This window comes from Taudactylus pleione, unplaced genomic scaffold, assembly GCF_031769625.1.
Source record: "Taudactylus pleione unplaced genomic scaffold, aTauple2 ptg001327l, whole genome shotgun sequence".
Classification (NCBI taxonomy): Eukaryota; Metazoa; Chordata; class Amphibia; order Anura; family Myobatrachidae; genus Taudactylus; species Taudactylus pleione.
In genome coordinates, this window is record NW_028285727.1 from 734,990 (window position 1) to 755,671 (window position 20,682).

Sequence of the window (20,682 nt, forward strand, 5' to 3'; positions counted from 1 at the left end):
TGGTTCCCTTGTATTTATTGATGATGTGACTGCTGACAAAAGCAGCAGAATGAATTCTGAAGTGTTTCGGGCTATATTATATGCTCATATTTAGTCAAATACTTCAGAACTCATTGGACGGCGCTTCACAGTGCAGATGGACAATGACCCGAAGCATACTGCATAAGCAACCAAGAAGTTTTTTAAGGCTAAAAAGTGGAATGTTATGCAATGGCCAAGTCAATCCCCTGACCTGAATCCGATTGAGCATACATTTCACTTGATGAAGACAAAACTGAAGGGAAAATGCCCCAAGAACAAGCAGGAACTGAATACATTTGCAGTAGAGGCCTGGCAGAGCATCACCAGGTATGAAACCCAGCGTCTGGTGATGTCTATGCGTTCCAGACTTCAGGCTGTAATTGCCTGCAAAGGATTTGCAACAAAGTATTAAAAAGTGAAAGTTAGATTTAGGATTGTTTAGTTTGTCCCATTACTTTTGGCCCCTTAAAAAGTGGGAGGCACATATAGAAACCATTGTAATTTCTACACCGTTGGATGTAATTACCCTCAAATTAAATCTGAAAGTCTGCAGTTAAATCACATCTTGTTTGTTTCATTTCAAAGCCATTGTGGTGGTGAATAGAGGCCAAAATATGAAAATTCTGTCAATGTCCCAATATTTATGGACCTGACTGTATATATATATACACACACACACACACACACACACACACACACACACACACGAAAAATGAAAAGAAAAAACCACACCAAAGCGCAACCGTGCTGGCAGCAAAGAAATATCATAAAAACAAGTCACCCTAACTTGCAGAATACATGTAAAAACAAAACGATATGATAAACAATCCTTGCACCGACACTCTTCCAATGAACTGTTCAAATGATTTCCATTGAAGGACAATATATGGGTTAAAGAAACCTTGAAGGGATCTACTCATATTTCTTCTAGGTAACACTAATGTGAGCATTCGTATCTATATATTCTCATAATGCATGAGGTGTAAGTTTTTCCATCTGACACTTGAGGACATTGGTTTGAGGGGTCTCCTATATGGTTTCCATTCAGAGGTGTCATCTATAAGCAATTTATTTGAATTATTGCTAATACCAAATATTATGTGTTTTATTTTCATGTACTGATGGGATTTCAATACATATATTGATAAGAAGATTTGGTTACTCCAAAGCTTTTGTCCTTCATTGGAAATCATTTGAACAGTTCATTGGAAGAGTGTCGGCGCAAGGATTGTTTATCATATAGTTTTGTTTTTACATACACACACAGACACACACACTTTTGGTTCCCAAAGTAAGAATAGTCAAAACACACTCAACTGATCAACAACATGGGTCTAATTTATTTTCTGACATACCTGGTAAAACAGCAGTCATTAAACAAGACAATCACTGAACCAGGGGTTAAAGTTATTGTATAGCCATATAGATTGCCATAAGTCTAATGGGAGGCGGTGTCTAAAGAAATTTAAAAAATGTTGAACTTAAATATAACTAAAGAGTTACATAGTGAGTGGTCAAGTCACATTGTACTCATTCCAAAACTTCTGTAATGATTTCTGTAAGTTCAATAGTGTGCTTAAGTTTGACGCCTACCCAATGATTCGTGTGGATGAACTTGCTGGGAACAGCATGGTACTAAACCACTCTAGAATTAGCCATAGGGTACTGGCAAGTGCCATTGACAGACAAACTAAAAGAAAAGACAGCTTTTTCTGCACTGGAAGGTCTGTTCCAATATAAGATGTTGCCATTTGGGTTACATAAGGGCACCCACCACCTTTTAGAGGATAATTAATAAAATTCTAAGGTCCCCATACACAGTATGCTGCTGCTAATCTCGATTGTGTAGTCATCGATAGTCCTAATTAGCAGTCTTACTTACCCAGGGTACAAGCAATGATGGACTCCATCCAGGAGGCAGGATTGACAGCCAACCCAAAAAAGTATTGCTTAGGGTTGGAATAGGTGAAGTATCTTGGATACACCATGGGTAGTGGTTTGATAAAGCCCCAACCTATTAAAATTTAGGCAATAAAAAATTGTCCAAGACCACTAAACAAGAAGCAGGTGAGAACTTTCCTAAGAATTACAGGTTATTATAGAAGATTTATACCCAACTTTGCCATCATTGCTGTCCCTTTGACTGACCTTACCAATGACAAACAGTCAGTTATGGTTAAGTGGAATCCTGAGGCATAACAGGTATTTCAGGCATTGAAGGCAGCGTTGTGCACCCAATTAGTTTTGTTGAGACATGACTTTAAAAAAACAAATTTGTTGTGCAGACAAATGCATTAGATGTAGGGATAGGTGCTGTGTTGCCTCAAAGCAAATACGGTGAAGAGCATCCTCTTATTTAAGTAGAAAATGTAAATAAGAAAATTGAATGTATAGGAGATAAACTATGTCAATGTGAAAAAAGAAGCATTGGCAATTAAATGGGCATTAGAAAAACTAAGGTACTATCTGTTTGGGAGAACATTTAGATTTATTATGGATCATAAATGGGTTATTTAGAACCTGCACACAGTTGATTGGTTGTGTCAGCTGCTGGTACTCAGGGGTCTATCCCAAATCCCCTATTTTGCAATATGGAGTAAGTATGATTTACGAGTACCTGCGCTTGACCTGCTTGTGCATGGTGATAAATAAGTATATATACCCCTAATTCCTATGAGAATGAAGACGGTAGCAGAGTAATTGTCAAAAAATCTATGATTATTGTAACAATTGTTATCAGGGTCTTGATTATGGATCACGCTCCATTAAAGTGGATGTCGGAGAATAAGGAGAGCAACTAGAGACTAACAAGATGGTTCTTGGCATTGCAAAGTTATTTTTAAATTCAAAGTAGAATATAGGCCTGGAAGCCAATTGGCCAATGCAGATGCTTTGTCCCATGTTTTTTATTTGGGAACTACAGGTTCATCCCACAAGTTGAACCAGGAGGGGGAATATGTGACAGAAACCCTGGGGGAGTTGTCAAAGGGAGATCTATATGCACCAGGTTTCTAGCTTCTGTCTGGTAGACAGTTACCTAATTAGCAACCTTGATTGCCAGGCCACCTGTGAAAGGCTAATAAAAGGTGCATCAGTTTCTCTAGTCTGTCTCTCACTGCCTGGGAGCAGGGAGAGAGAGAAACCATTGCTTGTGATTCTAAGTGCTATGCTAAAAAGTATGTTGTTTCCAACTTGGAGACTAGGTCCTTCTACCTGGATAGATGGAACTTTGGTAGTTAGAGCTGGACAGGCTAGTATTTATTTTTATGTTTTGTTCATTTTATGCTGCTAAATAAAACTAGATGTGGATACTTGTACTGAGGCCCTGGACTGGTGTGCTATTGATTGGTTGCTGCATGAGAATTGCTGCTCTCTACCCCAGGAGACACGCACGCACACACGCACGCACACACTTATGAAGTCCAGAAATTGGTATAAGACACTTTTTCCATTACAAATAAGTTGAAAATACATGCATGTAAGAAAATATACTAGAAAGTGTGACTGACAAAAAACGGCCACATTAGCACACAAGACTGTCTATTGTAGTAAACATGGTAGGTCTGGTGAAACATTCAGGTCTCTAGGTGATAGAGAGTCCAAACTGTGAATCAAATTGTAGCAAACCCTTAGAACAATATTATAGCGTATATAGGAAAGATTCCTGGACTGCACACCCTGAATATATATATATATATAATGGGAGGTGCTACCTGTGTGAGACTTTACTTGTAGGCACAGAAACAAACAGATCACAGGTTCACAACTCCAAATTACTAATTATATATAAATACATTTGCAATCAAATTTTGCAATCAATAGATTTATGTACACAATATTATAGCACATGATCTATGATGTGATATCTCAAGATAGCCAGCAAGTGGGCTACTTAAATAAAGCGTCTAGTGACCGGATAGTCAACATAGTGTTGGCTGCAGGGGCAATTAATTAGACACACAGTGAATCTGGAGGAACATGTCAAGCGGTTTTAGATCTGAAATTTTCAGCCAGTATAGAGGTGGAAAACTGAGTTCCCTGCAATCATATCGACAGTTCGGAAACTTTAAGCAGCCAGTACAGGTTTGGTATGAAAATGTGTGGACTCCTTTTTAATGAAATTAAAGATGTCTGTTTTATCCACCGGGTCACTAATATTACCACAATTTTTTCATGGATGGTAGTTGATTGTCAGTTTGTATAATTGGCCATAGTGAATTTGATGTATTCTTGATCATGGTGCTTGCTTCAGTACACTGTTTGTATTCACCCAAAATTGCTTATCCTCAATACTGTGCTTAGGGCTATGGTAGAGTGCAGATTTCCTCAGGGTGTTCACTACTTTGTTTTTATAGCAAGTAAGAGCCGTAACCGCATTCAACAAATTTGTTGATCATTTTGTCCTATTGAGACACTACCTGGTTGGGTATGAAATACCGGCGGTCGGGATGCTTACTGTCAAAATGCCGACAACGGCATCCCGATGCTCGTATGCCGACAGGGATGGAGGTTGTTGAGATTCAGGATTTCGAGGCCTATCTTTAGTCCCAGGTCGGGCTTCCGACGGCCTGCATCCTGTCCGCCAGCATACTCACTACATCCCATTTGCTCCATATCACTTGTCATTCCTTTTACCCTAAGTATCTGTGGATGGGTGGTGGCTCTTGGCCAGAAGAATTTAATTCCGCTATGTGGGGTTGGTGTGTCTGGTAGTAATCTTTTTGCTGTTTACTATGCTGATCACTACATACAGCAATTTAATTGATTTGAACTCCCAATTCGAAGTTAATTTCATAGGACATTCTGTCATGTTGTGTTGCTAAATAGAATTTCTTTAGTACATAGCCACGTGTTGAAGAAATCATCTATGTACCAGGTATACATTAGGATTTTATTGCTGTTATTGCCATATGCAAAAAAATATTTTGTACTTTACTTCGAACGGAAATGAGTTAGCAAATGGTGGGGCCACATATGATTCCATTTTACATCCTGTAAGTTGTGGGTAGTGTTTACCATTGTAATAGAAATAATTCTGCTTTAAAGTGACCATGAGAAGAACCATGAAGAAATCAGCAGTTGGGCCCTTGTAGTGCTTATTACCTGTGATAAGAATTCTAGTAGCCTGGATACCTTGCGTATGAGGTTTGCAGTGTACAAGCTACGGATATCAATTGCACATAATAAACATTGCTCCAATATCATGGTTAATGGATGCAACTTTTATAAAATAAGGCTGTAATGTTTGCTTCTTTTTCATATAGGGTTGAAGGAGACTGCCTATGCAGATATAAATAGGTTGAAAAAGGAGCCCCTTTCATATGATTCTCTTTTCTCACTGTTAGACTTTTTTGGTCTACTTGAGGAATAATACATGCTCCATTCATGGTGTAATGAATACACAAATACATTGTGATATCCCACTAGGATAGGAATATACTTTAATGCACTTGGGATACCGGCCGTCAAAATCCAGACGCTGGCATCCTGACAGGTAAGGACACGGACACCTGTCGGTAGGTCTCCTAACCCTCCCAGTACCCAAACCCTCCCTCCACGGTGCCTGAACCTAACCTCAACTCTTGTGCCTAAGCCTAACTTCCCTCTTCCAGCACCTTAAACCTAACCCTCCCCCCCGGTGCCTAACCCTAACCCCAACCACACTACATACCTTTGGGATGCAGGCCCCGGGATTCTGACATGTGTCAGGGTTTCGGCACCAGGATTCTAAGAGCTGGCATCCCCTGTGCCAGGATACTAAACTTATCCCCTGTTGGCGTTATGTTGTTTACCAATATGACTGTTCACCAGAGTCGCAACATGCGTCTTATGTGACAGGAAGGGGAAGTGAAGACAAAACACCATGAAGCCTGTGGTGATATTTAATATAACCTGGCAAGAAATTGACTATGTTTATGCACCCTGACAAAATTATCAATAAACTGAAAAAGGAGTTAAACGCATTAGCTTGTTATAAAATGTATTTTCTAAGTGCTGCCTCTATGTGGGAATTTGTATGCTGTAGACTGCGTGTGCGCGTCTGGAATCCCTGCACCCACAGTAGTTCCACCATGGATAGTGTGATACTGTTACCATTAAAACTACATTACTTTGTACAGTAGACCCTACGGTTTCTATGTTTTACTGAAAATTATTAGATCCAATGAAGTTCTTCAAATGTGGTCAAGCCCAGGGGCACCTTCTTGGACAGACAAAAGGGTCATCTAATCTTCTTTTGTAATATAACAATAAAAAGTTAGCATCCCCTTAGTCATATAAATTTAAAAGTTTCTGGTGTCAGGTCAACACTTTATAAAAGAAATGATTAAAAAGAAAAAAAAAAAATATTTTTAATAATGAATCAAGCTGTGATGTAATAAATAACAGAGTACCATGGGGCCAGTGGCGGCTCCAGAGGTTCAAATAGAGGAACCACACCAACTGTCATTTAAAACGCTGCCAAACATCACCGGCCGGGACTCAGTGGCAGTTGGTGTAGCTCCCCTATTTTAATTTTGAACTGTGTTGCAGCCCCACCTCTGGAGCAGCCACTGCATGGGACCCTTAAATATTTTATTTGTGATGCCAAGGAAACTATCTGCCTAATTAGACAGTAACATTTGAGCAAGTTTAGGCACAGATCCAGATAATTCTAAGTATATATCCGGTTGTTTGAGTTAGAGTTCATGCAATTGTTAGAAAAGAAAATCAACAGTTAGCAGACACAACCCAATCATAGGATTTTAAAAGCTTTTGAAAGAACTATTTTGTGACCAATCTTGCAATGGAGCAGTAATTTGGTAGTTTTAAAAAAAAATTCTGTCTCAACACTAATGCTGAGCACACACTTGCCGTCATATCAACCGTTCAACTGAACGGCCAATATATTGTGTGTGCGTCGGCCAGTGTGTACAGACGATATGTCTGTGAACGACATCATTCAGCACAGCCAATTCCCAATATATCTGCAGAAATATCTGTATATCATGCTGTGTGTACAGACGGTCAGGCATACACTTGCTGCACAGAACGCCAAGAAGGGGGGGCGTGACGCGTCCCCCGGCCAGATGGCAATGATGGTTGTTCAGTCAATCTGTAGACATATAATTTAGGTGTGTACCCATCTTAACTTGCATTAGTGTAGATGCATACAGTTACTGTACAATACACAGTGAGGTACTTGTGTACTTTACGGACTCATTGTAGAGAGAACCCAATGAATGCTTTAACTGGTACTTGTGTACTTTACGTACACAAGTACCTAAAGTTGTCCCCACCTAAAGAAGAAAGTTGTCCCCTTGCGAGTTGTCCCCACCTAAAGAAGAAAGGTGTCCCCTCGTGGGCTCACTGCACTCGCCACGCTTCAGGCTCGGTGGCTCGCCGCAAAGTTATGTTCCCCCTCTATGCCCACTTGGATGGTAGGGAATGACGCTGGACACTGGATGATGACGTCAGGGTCCTCTCCGTGAAGGGGATTTAGACGTTACCATGATTCATAATAATAATGAGAGTAGGACACGGGTTTTCTCTGCGATGAGTCCGTAAAGTACACAAGTACCAACTGTACCTAGCAATAATTAACAAAGGTTGTGGTGATCTTATCTTGTAAAACTCATTATGTTTTCATCAGTTGCAGTATCCAATACTCAACTTTAACAAATTTGCAGCTGCAAAAAAAATGCAGCTCCTTAAAATTTAGCTCTTGGTTTTCAAGTACAAGAAAAAAAAAAATTGGTTTGTTTATACAATGACTTACCTAAAAAGTGTTGCCCCGCAGACTACACATTTGTATGTCCCATTTGCGGTGTTATGTGTATATTCTCCAGCAAAGGCACTGAAACAAAAGTTTGTTTACAAACATGAGTGCTGAAAGGTTACAACATTGCAGATATATAAAATGAAATGTGTCTAATGGAATTGCAATGCCTCAGTACAGTATGCTTTCTCAGAACCTTGTTAAAATTATAATTTTACATGGGATTTTTAAGAATGACCTAATCTCTCATTGCTGGCATGTGCTAAATCATTTTGTTAGTAAGTGATCTGGATGGCAAGTCTTAAAAGCCAAGGTTATGATCTGCTGCCAGCTAATTTGATGGGCTGTAGTACCAGTGATTCACATTCAGAAAATAGTCTGCTGTCCAAGGAAGAGAGTGCTGCTTATTAAGTGAGACCCCATGTGTGGTAAAGAGCCTTTTCAGGTCATGAATGGAAACAAGCAGTTACATCATTAATACTTTTGGATCAGAGGTAAGCCAGGGCTTGCTGCCAAGCTGCATGGTATAAATTAGACAACAAAATGGTTAGTTCTTGGCAGGCTACGCTTCATGCTGGAATCAGCTGAGACAGACTTTATTCACTAAAAACACTTTTGGAAGGGAATACTTTTTTTTTCCAGGACGTAGGGCTGGCGGCCAAGGACTAAAGCCATGTGAGGGCAGTTATTGAACATTTTTGACATTCCAACCACAAATGAGCCAATAAATATTTTCTCCACATGTGCTTCAAAAAGAAATTGGAGTGGAGTGAAAAGGAACTGAATTATGCTACCTTCTCACCCAGCCAAAACGTCTATGCTTACAATGACCACCTTCAGTATCAACTTTTTCTGACACACAGCCACTGTGCTCTTAGCTCTGCTTTCCAGCATTCTGTGCCCAAACCCTTCTCACTTCCACACATTCTACAGTAACGTAAAACAGCTCTTACATGCTGCATTAAGTGCTTCATTGACCAAGTAGAAATCAGTTGCAATAGCATAATTTTCTGTATTTCCAATAAAGATGTATATTTAAGGAGAAGCAATGCAAGTAATTTTAGGTACACTAATACATACTGTACCTATCTGCTCACACTATCTAGGTATCAGCCAGTGACATAGTGTCTCCTTTCTAAGAGCTCATTATACAACAAGTTCTCTCACCAGTAAAAAAAAAAAAAAAAAGCTAAAACATCAGATTAGTAATTAAGTTTTAATGGCATTAATGTTTACTGCATTAAGAGTATGCTATGTATACAACATACCAGAATTCACTATATTGTGTAATGCAACTTAATCCAATAAAAAATGTCAGTGCTAGTTGTTCCCTACTAGTGTATCTTGACACATTAACAGAACAAATCTGTAGGTGTGAATACTCTACTTGCTGGGTATGGGGCTATATTTACACTGTTATTATGGTGGCATGTGTAACCTATAGTGACATGAGGCTATATATATATATATATATATATATATATATATATATATATATATGTTAGCATCATGGGGCTTTTCTGGTGAAACAGGATATGATATAGTGCATAGGAATGTATTACTGTATGTTTAGCCAGTATGAGGGCTTATGTAATAGGATGCGATCTGCAGCCGCTGTGGGAACTCCTGCTAGCGGCAATCATTTTAAAGGCAAAACCAAGCTGGTTTCTACAAAACCCCAGTGACGTGACATTCTGTAACAAAATCTGTAAGATTAAGGGAGGAATTCAATTAGCCGTAGTACTTTACCGCCAGCTAATTGATCCCCTGGGCTAATTCAATTAGCCCCGAAGACTGCATTTCTCAGGGGCGTGGCCTAATCGCGGAAGACGTGGCCACATCCCCCTTAGAAAAAAACCCTATATTACCAGCGCCGTCTGAGGAGGGGAGCGTGATCAGGGTAATCGCTCCCACACACCCTCGCACAGGAAGAGGAGACTGCAGCAGCTCAGTGGCAGGAGTCTCCCTAGTCTTACTGCAGCCCAGCACACAGCAGAGTGTGCTGGGCTGCTGACAGTTAAGGAGGTCAGTGGGTGGCGGAGGGTAAGTGGGCTGCTGATGGGGGGGTGCAGGGGGCAGCGGCTCGGACACTGACCCCTCCAACAACCTGGGCCTGGGTAATCCCCCCCCCTCTCTGTGCTTCTACTTATCGGGCATTTCTTTTCAGGAGCTCAGCAGGGTCCAAAAAATAAAATGCTCGATAAACTATATGTTTTCAGGCAGGAGCTGGCATTGATCTTATCACGGATCCTATGTGTATTCGCCTGAAAAAATATACTTTTTCGGGCAAATGCAACAGGATCTAATTGAATTGCCCGAAGGCAATTCACATGTTAAAATCCCGTTTTATTCGCTCGAAAAATTATCACGTCTAATTGAATACCCCCCTAAGTCTGTTTATGTGAAACACCAATGCGTATATTTCCTAGAGCATGTAGCAAACCTAAAGCATATGACACTGAATTTCAAAATACTTAAATCTATTATACCACCATTCATAATAGCACAGATGCGGTGGTTACCATACAGATGCACCAGCAACCAACCCCCCCCATGGTGTCAATTAAAGCAAAAAAACTGTTAAAGAGAAGCACCTCTGCATCAGACGGTGGCCAGAAAACATACCGCTGCCCACTAATGATGCATGTGCTGTGTCATTAACTCTACTGTTCCAACGCCAGAGACAAGGAATCTGCCATGAAGTTGCTCAGTGCTCACCCGGGGCCTTCCACACGGAAATGCATATGCTGGCTGAACGCAGGAAAATAGCCACCACTGAACAGCCTAAGGCCAAGCCCAGCACATCCAAGGAGGCAAGTGGCCATCATAGGAGAATTCAGGGGGGCACCCTTGTCGTTTAGGAGAAGACTTTTGTTTTTACCTTTATAGCAGCTGCACGGCCACCACCAAGATGAGGCTGTCAGCCTTCCCCGGGCCGCGCAGCTACTATGATTGCCGCCCGTGCCTTTCAATAAAGGTTTTTTTTAAAAGACCCGACGCACGTGACCTCATGAAAGAGCAGAGCTGCTTCCCGTAAGCAGCAACAAGATGTTAATTTTTTGGGCTGCTGGGGGACAGAGAAGAGGGGCTGATGGGGACAGAGAAGGGGGCTGCTGAGAACACAGAAGGGGGCCGCTGGGGCTGAAGACACAAAGGGGGCTGCTGAGGACACAGAAAGGTGGCTGCTGGTGCAGGAGACAGAGATAGGGAGCTGGCTGGACAGACAGAAGGAGGGCTGGCTGGAGACACAGAAGACAGAGAAGGGGGCTTGGCTGGGGACACAGAAGCGGACTGCTGGTGCAGAGGACACAAAAGGTGGCTTCTAGGGGTGGGGACACAGAAGGGGGCTGCTGGGGATGGAGACAGAGATAGGGGCTGGTTGGAGAGACAGAAGGGGGCTGGCTGGAGACACAGAAGGGGGGCTGGTTGGAGTGACAGAAGGAGGGCTTACTAGTGCTGAGGTTACATAAGGTAAGCTGCTGGGGCTGGGTACACAGAAGGGGGGCTGCAGACACAGAAGGGGGGCTGCTGGGGCTGGAGACACAGAAAGGGGGCTACTGGGGCTGGAGACACAGAAAGGGGGCTACTGGTGCTGAGCACACAGAAAGCGGTTTCTGGCGGTGGGGACACAGAAGGGGGGCTGCTGGGGCTGGGAACACAGAAGGGGGGCTGGCTGGGGACACAGAAGACCGAGAAGGGGGGCTGGCTAGGGACACAGGTCTATAATCTGCCGTTAACCACTGGTTTTCACCTCAGAATGCACTATTTACCATGATCCCCTCGAGACCACCAGTTTAAGTATCCATTTAAATTCCATTAATTGCATCATTGCACTTTTGTGCAATCTTTAACCTACTTACCATCATGGCTCTAGACATATATATGGCAATACTAATTACCCTCTTTTGTGTACTCCCTAGCCCATTCACCACCATGTCTCTAGACTATTATCTACCATCATGGCTCTAGACAACAGTAAGGTAGTACTAGCTACCCTCTGTAAATAAAGACCCTCTGGAAATATCGCTAGAGGTACAGTACCATTACATTTAAATTCAGTTAGCCATGACATCATTTGTTTTATAATTCAATTAGTGACTGAACAGCTATATGCCCTTAATCATCTAAGATAAATTAACATAACAAGATTCAACTGTACTTATCCACACGGATTGAATAGATCATTCAATCAAATATCCACACCTGACACTGCCTACATGGCAAACATTCAGTGCAACAAGAAAAACAGCCCCTGCAGCAAGTGATTGACTGGGGGAGCAACCAATTAGAAAATGTGTCAATTAACCAATCAGATGATCTGACAGAGACTAACAGCCTATTTAAACCTCATTAAACTGATCAACAACTAACTATACGTCACTCCCAGAGGAAGACCCTATGCGGGTCGAAACGCATTGGAGGCACGCCCAAGATATTATTGCAATCTTTCTCCGCTGGCACTCGCACCAGAGCACTGTTTATTGAGACCACACACAGACGCATTACTATGATCACATAGTCCAGAAGAAGCAGGAATCCAGGACGCTGACGCTGAGCACCCGCGCTAGCCGACCAGAGGACACGGACGGGAGGAGGAGGGATCCAGCCACAAGCAGCAACAGGCAGACAGGTGAGTCTCTGTATCGGAGGGGGAATCAGGCTGTGGTCGTGAGCGGTCTCATCCAGCGGTTCCCCTCCCCAGACAGGGGTTTGTGAGGCCACAGAGCCAGGGTGCATGATACAGTCTTTCATTAGACGTATCACTCACTCAGGCTGCTAGCCAACACAACCCCAGTCCGGAGCCCCTGCACCCCAGTCCAAAGTGGTCTCCTCCTACCTGACCAGAAGATATCTGCAGCCACCATCAACATTGCATCAGGATTAGACATCACTTCACCTGACTTGTTAAACAAGGATATTCATATTACATGCACTGCAAGAGTTAGCGGGACGCCGCTAACCTCTTTCCCCCATTCCACGCCAACCAATGACCATTGATATTCCATTTGTTTTTGTATTAGCAAGGTCTCAGTATAGTGCACTCAGTGTGAGATTTCAGTAGGGTATTTGACACAATACCAGGTAGTGCACATCAAGCACTTTCGGTTTTTAATATGTGTACATGTACTCGTATGTCTTATATTATTGATTAATTCCATGTCTAATAATACATTGGTTGAATTTCAAGCATCCATTAAGTAACACTATATTCGTTTTCATATTGTTATTTGTATATTATTCCTCTATCTATGGTCACTAACCATATACACATTTAGGTTTAGCGCTGAATGTTCGATTGTTTATATAGGGACACAGAAGACCGAGAAGGGGGGCTGGCTGGGGACACAGAAGGGGGCTGCTGGGGCTAGAGACACAGAAGGGGGGCTGCTGGGGCTGGAGACACAGAAGGGGGGCTGCTGGGGCTGGAGACACAGAAGGGGGGCTGCTGGGGCTGGAGACACAGAAGGGGGGCTGCTGGGGCTGGAGACACAGAAGGGGGGCTGCTGGGGCTGGAGACACAGAAGGGGGGCTGCTGGGGCTGGAGACACAGAAGGGGGCTGCTGGGGCTGGAGACAAAGAAGGGGGCTGGAGACACAGAAGGGGGCCTGGCTGGGGAGACACAGACGGGGGCCTGGCTGGGGAGACACAGACGGGGGCCTGGCTGGGGAGACACAGACGGGGGCCTGGCTGGGGAGACACAGATGGGGGCCTGGCTGGGGAGACACAGACGGGGACCTGGCTGGGGAGACACAGACGGGGGCCTGGCTGGGGAGACACAGACGGGGGCCTGGCTGGGGAGACACAGACGGGGGCCTGGCTGGGGAGACACAGACGGGGGCCTGGCTGGGGAGACACAGACGGGGGCCTGGCTGGGGAGACACAGACGGGGGCCTGGCTGGGGAGACACAGACGGGGGCCTGGCTGGGGAGACACAGAAGGGGTCCTGGCTGGGGAGACACAGAAGGGGCCCTGGCTGGGGAGACACAGAAGGGGCCCTGGCTGGGGAGACACAGAAGGGGCCCTGGCTGGGGAGACACAGAAGGAGCCCTGGCTGGGGAGACACAGAAGGAGCCCTGGCTGGGGAGACACAGAAGGGGCCCTGGTTGGGGAGACACAGAAGGGGCCCTGGTTGGGGAGACACAGAAGAGGGGCTGGCTGGAACTGGAGATATTTTATTAGTCCTGGGCCCCACAATTTATAATAGTAGCCCTGCATTTGTTATACTTATAACAAAATAGGAGCAGCCGAGCATCTTTATCTCCCTTAGCTCCCCTCTTCCTCAGCAGTGTCACTACAGGGCAGGCTGCTATTGCAGGGGCGTTAGTTTGAAGGTAAGCAGTTTGCTGGTGCTGCCTGTGGGGAGAAACACTATGAGGTATATAATGGAGGAGTACTGTGATGTGGTGAATATTGAAGGGTGGGGGAGCGAAGTGAGGTGAATATTGAAGGAAGAGTTGGGGTGCTGTGATGTGGTGAATATTTAAGGAAGGTGGGCAGGGTGCGGTGATATGGTGAAGGAGGGAGAGTGCATTGAAGTGGGGGAGTGCTGTGAGAGGAGAACATTGAATAGGGGGGAGGGGTGATGTGCCCAGACCTGCCTACAGACACAATGTCAGGAACCATGCTCACCTTTAGGGTCGCACTGCACTGTCTTGGCGTGGGTCCCCAGCATGGTGGTGGTCTCAGGGGTCCAGAGCTCCCGTGGCGTTCCTGCTGGCTTCGGGCACTGAGTGCAGTCTTGGTGGCTCCTGTCCAGCTACATGTGTCTCTGGAGGATCTCAGTGTGCCGGTGGTCTCAGGGGGCTCAGGGTCCTAGCCCCAGACACTGGGCGCCTCCATGTTGATTCTTGTCAGCTGACTACTAAGTATCCAATGGGTAACCAGGTCGGTGGCCACCTGACAGTAACAGCCAATCCCGGTGATGCACAGGGTATAAAGCTTCGCTCCTCACAGCATTCAGTGCCTGAACTTCGTCGCTGACACACTTTATTTATAGCTCCCATGCTAGTTGTGCTAGTCTCTTTGACAACTCCGGCTCCAGTATATTGTTCAATTCTGATTCCATTTCAACTCCAGTGTATTCTTCAAGTCTGGTTCCACTCCAACTCCAGTATATTTTTCAAGTCTGGTTCCACTCCAACTCCAGTATATTCTTCAAGTTTGTCCTCACTACAGTGTATTCTCCAGGTCTGGTCTCACTCTATCACCAGTGGATCTTGATGTCAGGATCCAATCTGATTGCAATTTAGTATCTACCATAAATTCTACTCTCAGTCCTTGCTCTCTGTTAACACCCACGTATATTGCTGTGTTGCTTAATCCATCTATGAGGATGACTTATTTACGACCATCTTTATTGCAAACCTCCCGTACCATCAGTGAGCAAGTACCTGAGTCTCTACTAAGCAGTCCTGAGTCCCCAGTCCTGACATACTCACCCTATCACCCACCAGACCTGTCCCTGCACACTCACCCTGTAACCTACCAGACCTGTCCCCGCACACTCACCCTGTCACCTACCAGACCCGTACCCAAAGACTCACTCACTCGGTCTGCCAAACACCAGACCTGTGCCACCCACAGCTTCTGTTACTGACAGGTCAGGTCAGTCGTCTGTGAAAGGGCAGGGGTGTATTTTTTTTTTCCTGTGGGGGCCAATGTGTGTGTTTTATTCCTTTGGGGACAATTTTTTTTTCCTATGGGGGCAATGTCTGTTTTATTATATTAAAAATAGTAAAAGTATTAATTATGGATATAGGGCTCGCTGGTAAAAAGCGGCCGGATATTTAAATTAAGCGCTCGCACTGCGTCTCGTAAGGACGCCCTCTATGTCTTAGTGAGCCCCGGCAATAAGTGCTCGCTAGTGTATAAAGACGCCCCCTTGCCACTCGCAACACACGTCATCTCCGATATTTGAAGGATTAATCGGTAACATCGAGAGCCATCGGAGCTGCTCGCAGCACTTTAGGTAGACCTTACCCTCCTGCAAGCAGTTCAGGGTAAAAAAACAACCAAGTGACGTGTTCAATGACGCTACTTTGCTAATTATGCACACCTATTAAACTCCGTTTTGAAGGTTAGACACACCTGCGTTCGCAGCACCACTCCCCCGTTCACAAGCACCTTCTCCTGTTACCATCCACAAGTGGCGCAATCTGTCACTCATTCAACTGGGCAGTCTTTTCAGGGTGAGCGAGCAAAATCTGATTGCTCGTACTAGTTTGCGCACACACACTGCGACTTATACGCATGCGCAGATGGGCGACCATCGTTCAGAGTGAGCGAGCGCAACTTAGCGTCCGGATCTGAAGCAGGCCCTGCTGGAAGTTGGAAGGGGGCGCTCAAAAATGTCTCACAAATTGTTCTAGTGAGTGGGGAGTGCTACGAGGTGGACATTGGATGGGCTGAGGGGGTGCTGTGAGGTGGTTGTTAAAGGTGCCTGGGGGTGCTGTGTGGAGAACAGGGGAGGGGAGTGCTATGAGGTAGCACTGATGGTGGACAATGAAAGGGACAGTGAGTGCTGTGATGGAGTCAGTGAGTGCTTTGAGGTGGACACTGGGTGCTAGGGGGACAATGAGGGAGTCAATGGCTGTGTTGTGAGGGGTTCACTGTGTGCTGCGAGGGGTTCAATGTTATATGGAAGGAAGTGGCAGTGAGAGAGCTTTGGAGGGGGTAATGAGAGACAGCTATGGAGGGGGCAATCAGGGATATTATGCAGGAGGGACTAGATAAGACAGCTATGAAGGGGGCAGTCAAGGAGATATGCAAGGGCAATTAGACAACAATGGAGGGGGAAATAAGAGTGATATGGAGGAAGGGTGCAATAAAATAGATATGGGCAGGGAGAGGGCAATGAGAGAGATCCATGCATTTTAGTGCTTTATGTTGGCTGGCAGTTGCAGATTCATGGTAAGGGATCTAAATTATTTGACACTTTTAAATGCAGGTATTTATTCCCTCTCTTTATCCCAGACAGGTCTGAAACTTTCCAAGATTTAGACTACCAACGGAGGTTAGACCACCAGCTGGCAGGTAGGCCATAAATTGTCTTGGCCTTGGTTAATGTGTGTAGACCATGCCGCAACGTGATGAAGACAAGAACGTGGCTTGTGGGTATGGCAGTCCTCGTGAGACCATGCCCCTTGCTATGAGGCCACACCCACTTCTCCACGATAGGGGAAGGTGTGGGACGTGTGCAAAATACCCTAAAACCTTCCCCTATCGTGGTGCCCCACCCCCTGTCATTTTGTTCTGTATCCACCCCTGGTGACAATGAAGTGGGGGTGGTGGTGAAAAAATTTAATTAATAAAAAAGAAAAATAATACAGCCTAAACAGAAATAGCTGTACAAGAAAGTGACTAAAACACACAGAGACAATAAATAAGAAAATAGGGAGGAGAGATAAAAAAAAGAAAGAAAAAAAAAAAAGAGGTCGCCGGCTGTTGTAGCCTACCTTACATCAAGGTTAATGAGAGAGGGATCTGCCACTCTCTGCTTGGACATAGCAGATTGCGCAGTAGCGTGCAATAGTCCCGAAACTGAAAGTAAAGTGATCACATTATCGGAGCCCCTGTCCCTGGATGTGTTGTTTGTTAAATCCAGGCGATTATTCATTTCATATTACCATGAAAAGTGGCGATAAGAAGTGGTCGAAAAGAATTTGCTAGCCAAAAAAATCCTCCACAACTCTTCTACTTACATTTGAAACCACGATAATGCCTCAGAGCCTTTCTATACACTCCTGCAAACTTCTAATATACCCAGTCATCATTTTGGCTACAAGGAATCTATCTTATCTCTATCTTGACCCCACTCTCCTCAACCTGTAAATTCTTTATTATGCTCACTGAAACCCATACATTTTCTACTTTAGTACAAGTTGAGTCTCCCATATCCAGATATTCCGAAATAGAGAATTTTTTTTTAGCATGACTGAGATAGTGAAACCTTTGTTTTTTGATGGTTCAGTGTACACAAACTTTGTTTAAAGCACAAAATTATTAAAACTATTGTATAAAATTACCTTCAGGTTTTGTGTATAAGATGTATATGAAACATAAATGAATTTCATGTATGTACACAAACTGTGTTTGAGCCACAAAATTATTGAAAATATTGTATAAAATTACCTGCAGGCTATGTGTATAAGGTGTATATAAAACATAAATGCATTCTGTGTTTAGATTTGGGTCCCATTCATAGTATGCAAATATTCTAAAATACGGAATATTCTGATAGCCAAAATGCTTGGGACCAGGGGTAATTTGAGTATGGGAGACTCAACCTGTACTATATATCTTCATGGATACTCAAGTTCCCCACCTGCAGCTTCAATAGTAACTTCCACCAACTTATATTTAAAATTTCTCCATGCCTCTTAAGCTGGGTACACATTGAGCGATGTGTACCCGGGCCGCCATATCAGATCATGGGTATACAACAGAACAAGCTAATGAAGGACGGAACGATGCAGCCGATATGTCGTTCAGATTTGGCCGGAAATGACATATCATGCCGACATCGCTCCAGTGTGTACCCGGCATTAGAGTGCAAGCTTGTTCAGACAGGGCCAACTCTTATTCAACATGTAATTGGTCTGTATTAGGATCCCCATGTTGTACAGAGCTGCGTAATACTGTGATATTTTAGAAATAATAGTAGTAATAATAAAAATAATAGTAGTATACAATAGTAAAGTTAAACACAAGGGGCCAGTGACAGTAATATTATATAAATGGTGATTCAACGATATTAAGAACTTGTATTTTACCTTTCTGTTCCCTTTTCTTGGGTAACATTGTATTGCTTAGGTGTCAGTCGTTTTCTTAATTCTTGCTCAGTGTAGACCACCTTACATGTCTTTTTTTCCTTCCGTAACCCTGGAAATAACAACAACAACAAAAAAAGGCTCAGTCTACTTTTAATTGCAGTATTATTGTTTGGCATTCAGCAACAGCCCAGTGTCTGCATTCAATAGTTAATTTCAGCAGTAAATATAAGGAAGGCGTAGATGGACAAATTTTCCTGAACAAGGAAAATGTGCTGCAGCCAAAACCCTTGCTGTGCAATATTAAACAGCCTCATACAACCAATCACAAACAATGGCCTGATTAAGAGATGGGCGATAATGCAATCACAGCTGCGATTTCGTACGCAGATCATTAGATAATCGGCTATCTGATTAGCCCTATGGTTGCGCAGAATGGCTACTTGAACTGAGATGTCAGAACCACTTTATCTGCGTACAGGACCGCAGACGCAGGCTACAACATGCCCCGAAAACGGGTGGGACATTTGCCTGCGTTTTTTGTCGAGAACCCCCCCATTACCTCCCCCATATAGTGCCTATCAATCACTTTGCAAATGAAAAGTTGCTGCGAGCAACTACAGTACTGTACCTTCATGCATGCGCAATGCAACTCAGACACATGGGCAGACAGCCTATAATCGCCCTACTGCGTGAACATCGGAATAGCGAACATCTTGGAATAAGTCCCATTGTTGTATGTTCCAACCATTATCCTCTCAAAAGGAAAAGCAAGGACAGTTCAAAACACACTCTCCATACCCAAATGTGGAAACTAAGAACCTTATTTATTTTTGTTTTTTATTTTAGATCATTTTATTTAATGCTAAAGTATTTACAGTATTTTGGATACGGCCTTTGATGGTTAAAAATGTATTCTCCCGCTTGTTCTTATTTCTTTCTATATATGCACATTACCAGGTAGATCTATTATTGTGCAAAAATGTGCAAAAAGGTATTCAGGTGCTTTGAAAACAGAGTGATTTAGTAAATGTAAACCGTACATCTAAGGTCATGACTAAGATTGGTATCCCAATTTTTATACATGGGTGGTATGCAAAATAACCCCTGCCAGTGGAGACCGGGAAAAATGGTTAAATCAGGTGCTAGCAGTTGTGGCACAAGCACACAATCACTTATAGGGGTATATTTACTAAAGGTCGATTTTAATCCGATTTTAAATTGATCTAAATCGATATTGTGTTTCTGGGGCTAAATCACAAATTTACATACACTTAGAAAACCAAATAAAAAATTGTCTGTTAGTAAATGTGTGATTTATTCCCCCGAAACACAGCATTGATATAGGTTGATTTAACAACTTAACTGACAATTTAATTAACAGAAAACAGCTTAGAAATTGTAATTTTTAAAAAAAATTACTTAATAAAGTTTAAAATGGTTTTAATAATATATTTAAATATTTTATTTAAAAAAAATATATATATATATATCTAGGTGGTGTTTTACAAACCCCCATCCCTCCGTGTCCATTTGCCCCCATTCTAAAGTAACTGCCTACCCCCTATAGGCAATAGATCAGCCCCCCTAGGGGTCATAAATCCTAATAATAATACCCCCCCATTCCCCATTAATAGTAAAAAAAATCAGTTTTCCAAACCAACCCTCCGCCCTGTAAAAAAAACTTTTTTCCTTCCCCACCCCATCTTCCTCCTCCCCTGTGACCAGTATAATGTGTTTTTATTATTTTACCCCCCTTTCAGAGTCATATTACTCTTTATTAGTGCCCCCCCCCACCCCCACTGATGTTAGATCTTCCCCCCTGGTTACTCCCCCAACCCTCACAGCCCTCCCCATATGCAGAGCGCAGCAACGCGTGTGTCGGGAGGGACCGATCATCGAGGAGCCGGAGGAGATCCGTTCTGCACAAGTGCAGGACGGATCTCCTCTGCGAAAACCGGGGGGAAGCAGTGCGGCAGCGAGGTTGCATGTGATGTAACGTTGCCAGCTGAAGCACTGCTGGGTGCGGTCACATGCGCCGCTGCCAGTTAAGTGGTGGGGGTGAGGGACGCCTCACAACCCACCGATCTCCATCCAGACACCTCATATTGCAGTTGGCCATTGCAAACTCTGCAG

At 43.7% G+C, this 20,682-nt stretch overlaps 1 protein-coding gene across 5 annotated transcripts in view; it reads right to left on the reverse strand.

Annotated features, from left to right (window-relative positions):
• Nucleotides 1-20,682, reverse strand: part of MSRB3 (methionine sulfoxide reductase B3) — a 233,280-nt gene that overhangs the window by 103,651 nt on the left and 108,947 nt on the right. For all 5 annotated transcript variants that reach the window (XM_088463138.1, XM_088463141.1, XM_088463137.1 and 2 more), the window contains 2 exons: nt 18,550-18,658; nt 7,778-7,855 (listed from right to left, as the gene is read on the reverse strand). In XM_088463138.1, the coding sequence (XP_088319264.1) occupies nt 7,778-7,855; nt 18,550-18,658 (187 nt within the window). The remainder of the gene's footprint in view (nt 1-7,777; nt 7,856-18,549; nt 18,659-20,682) is intronic.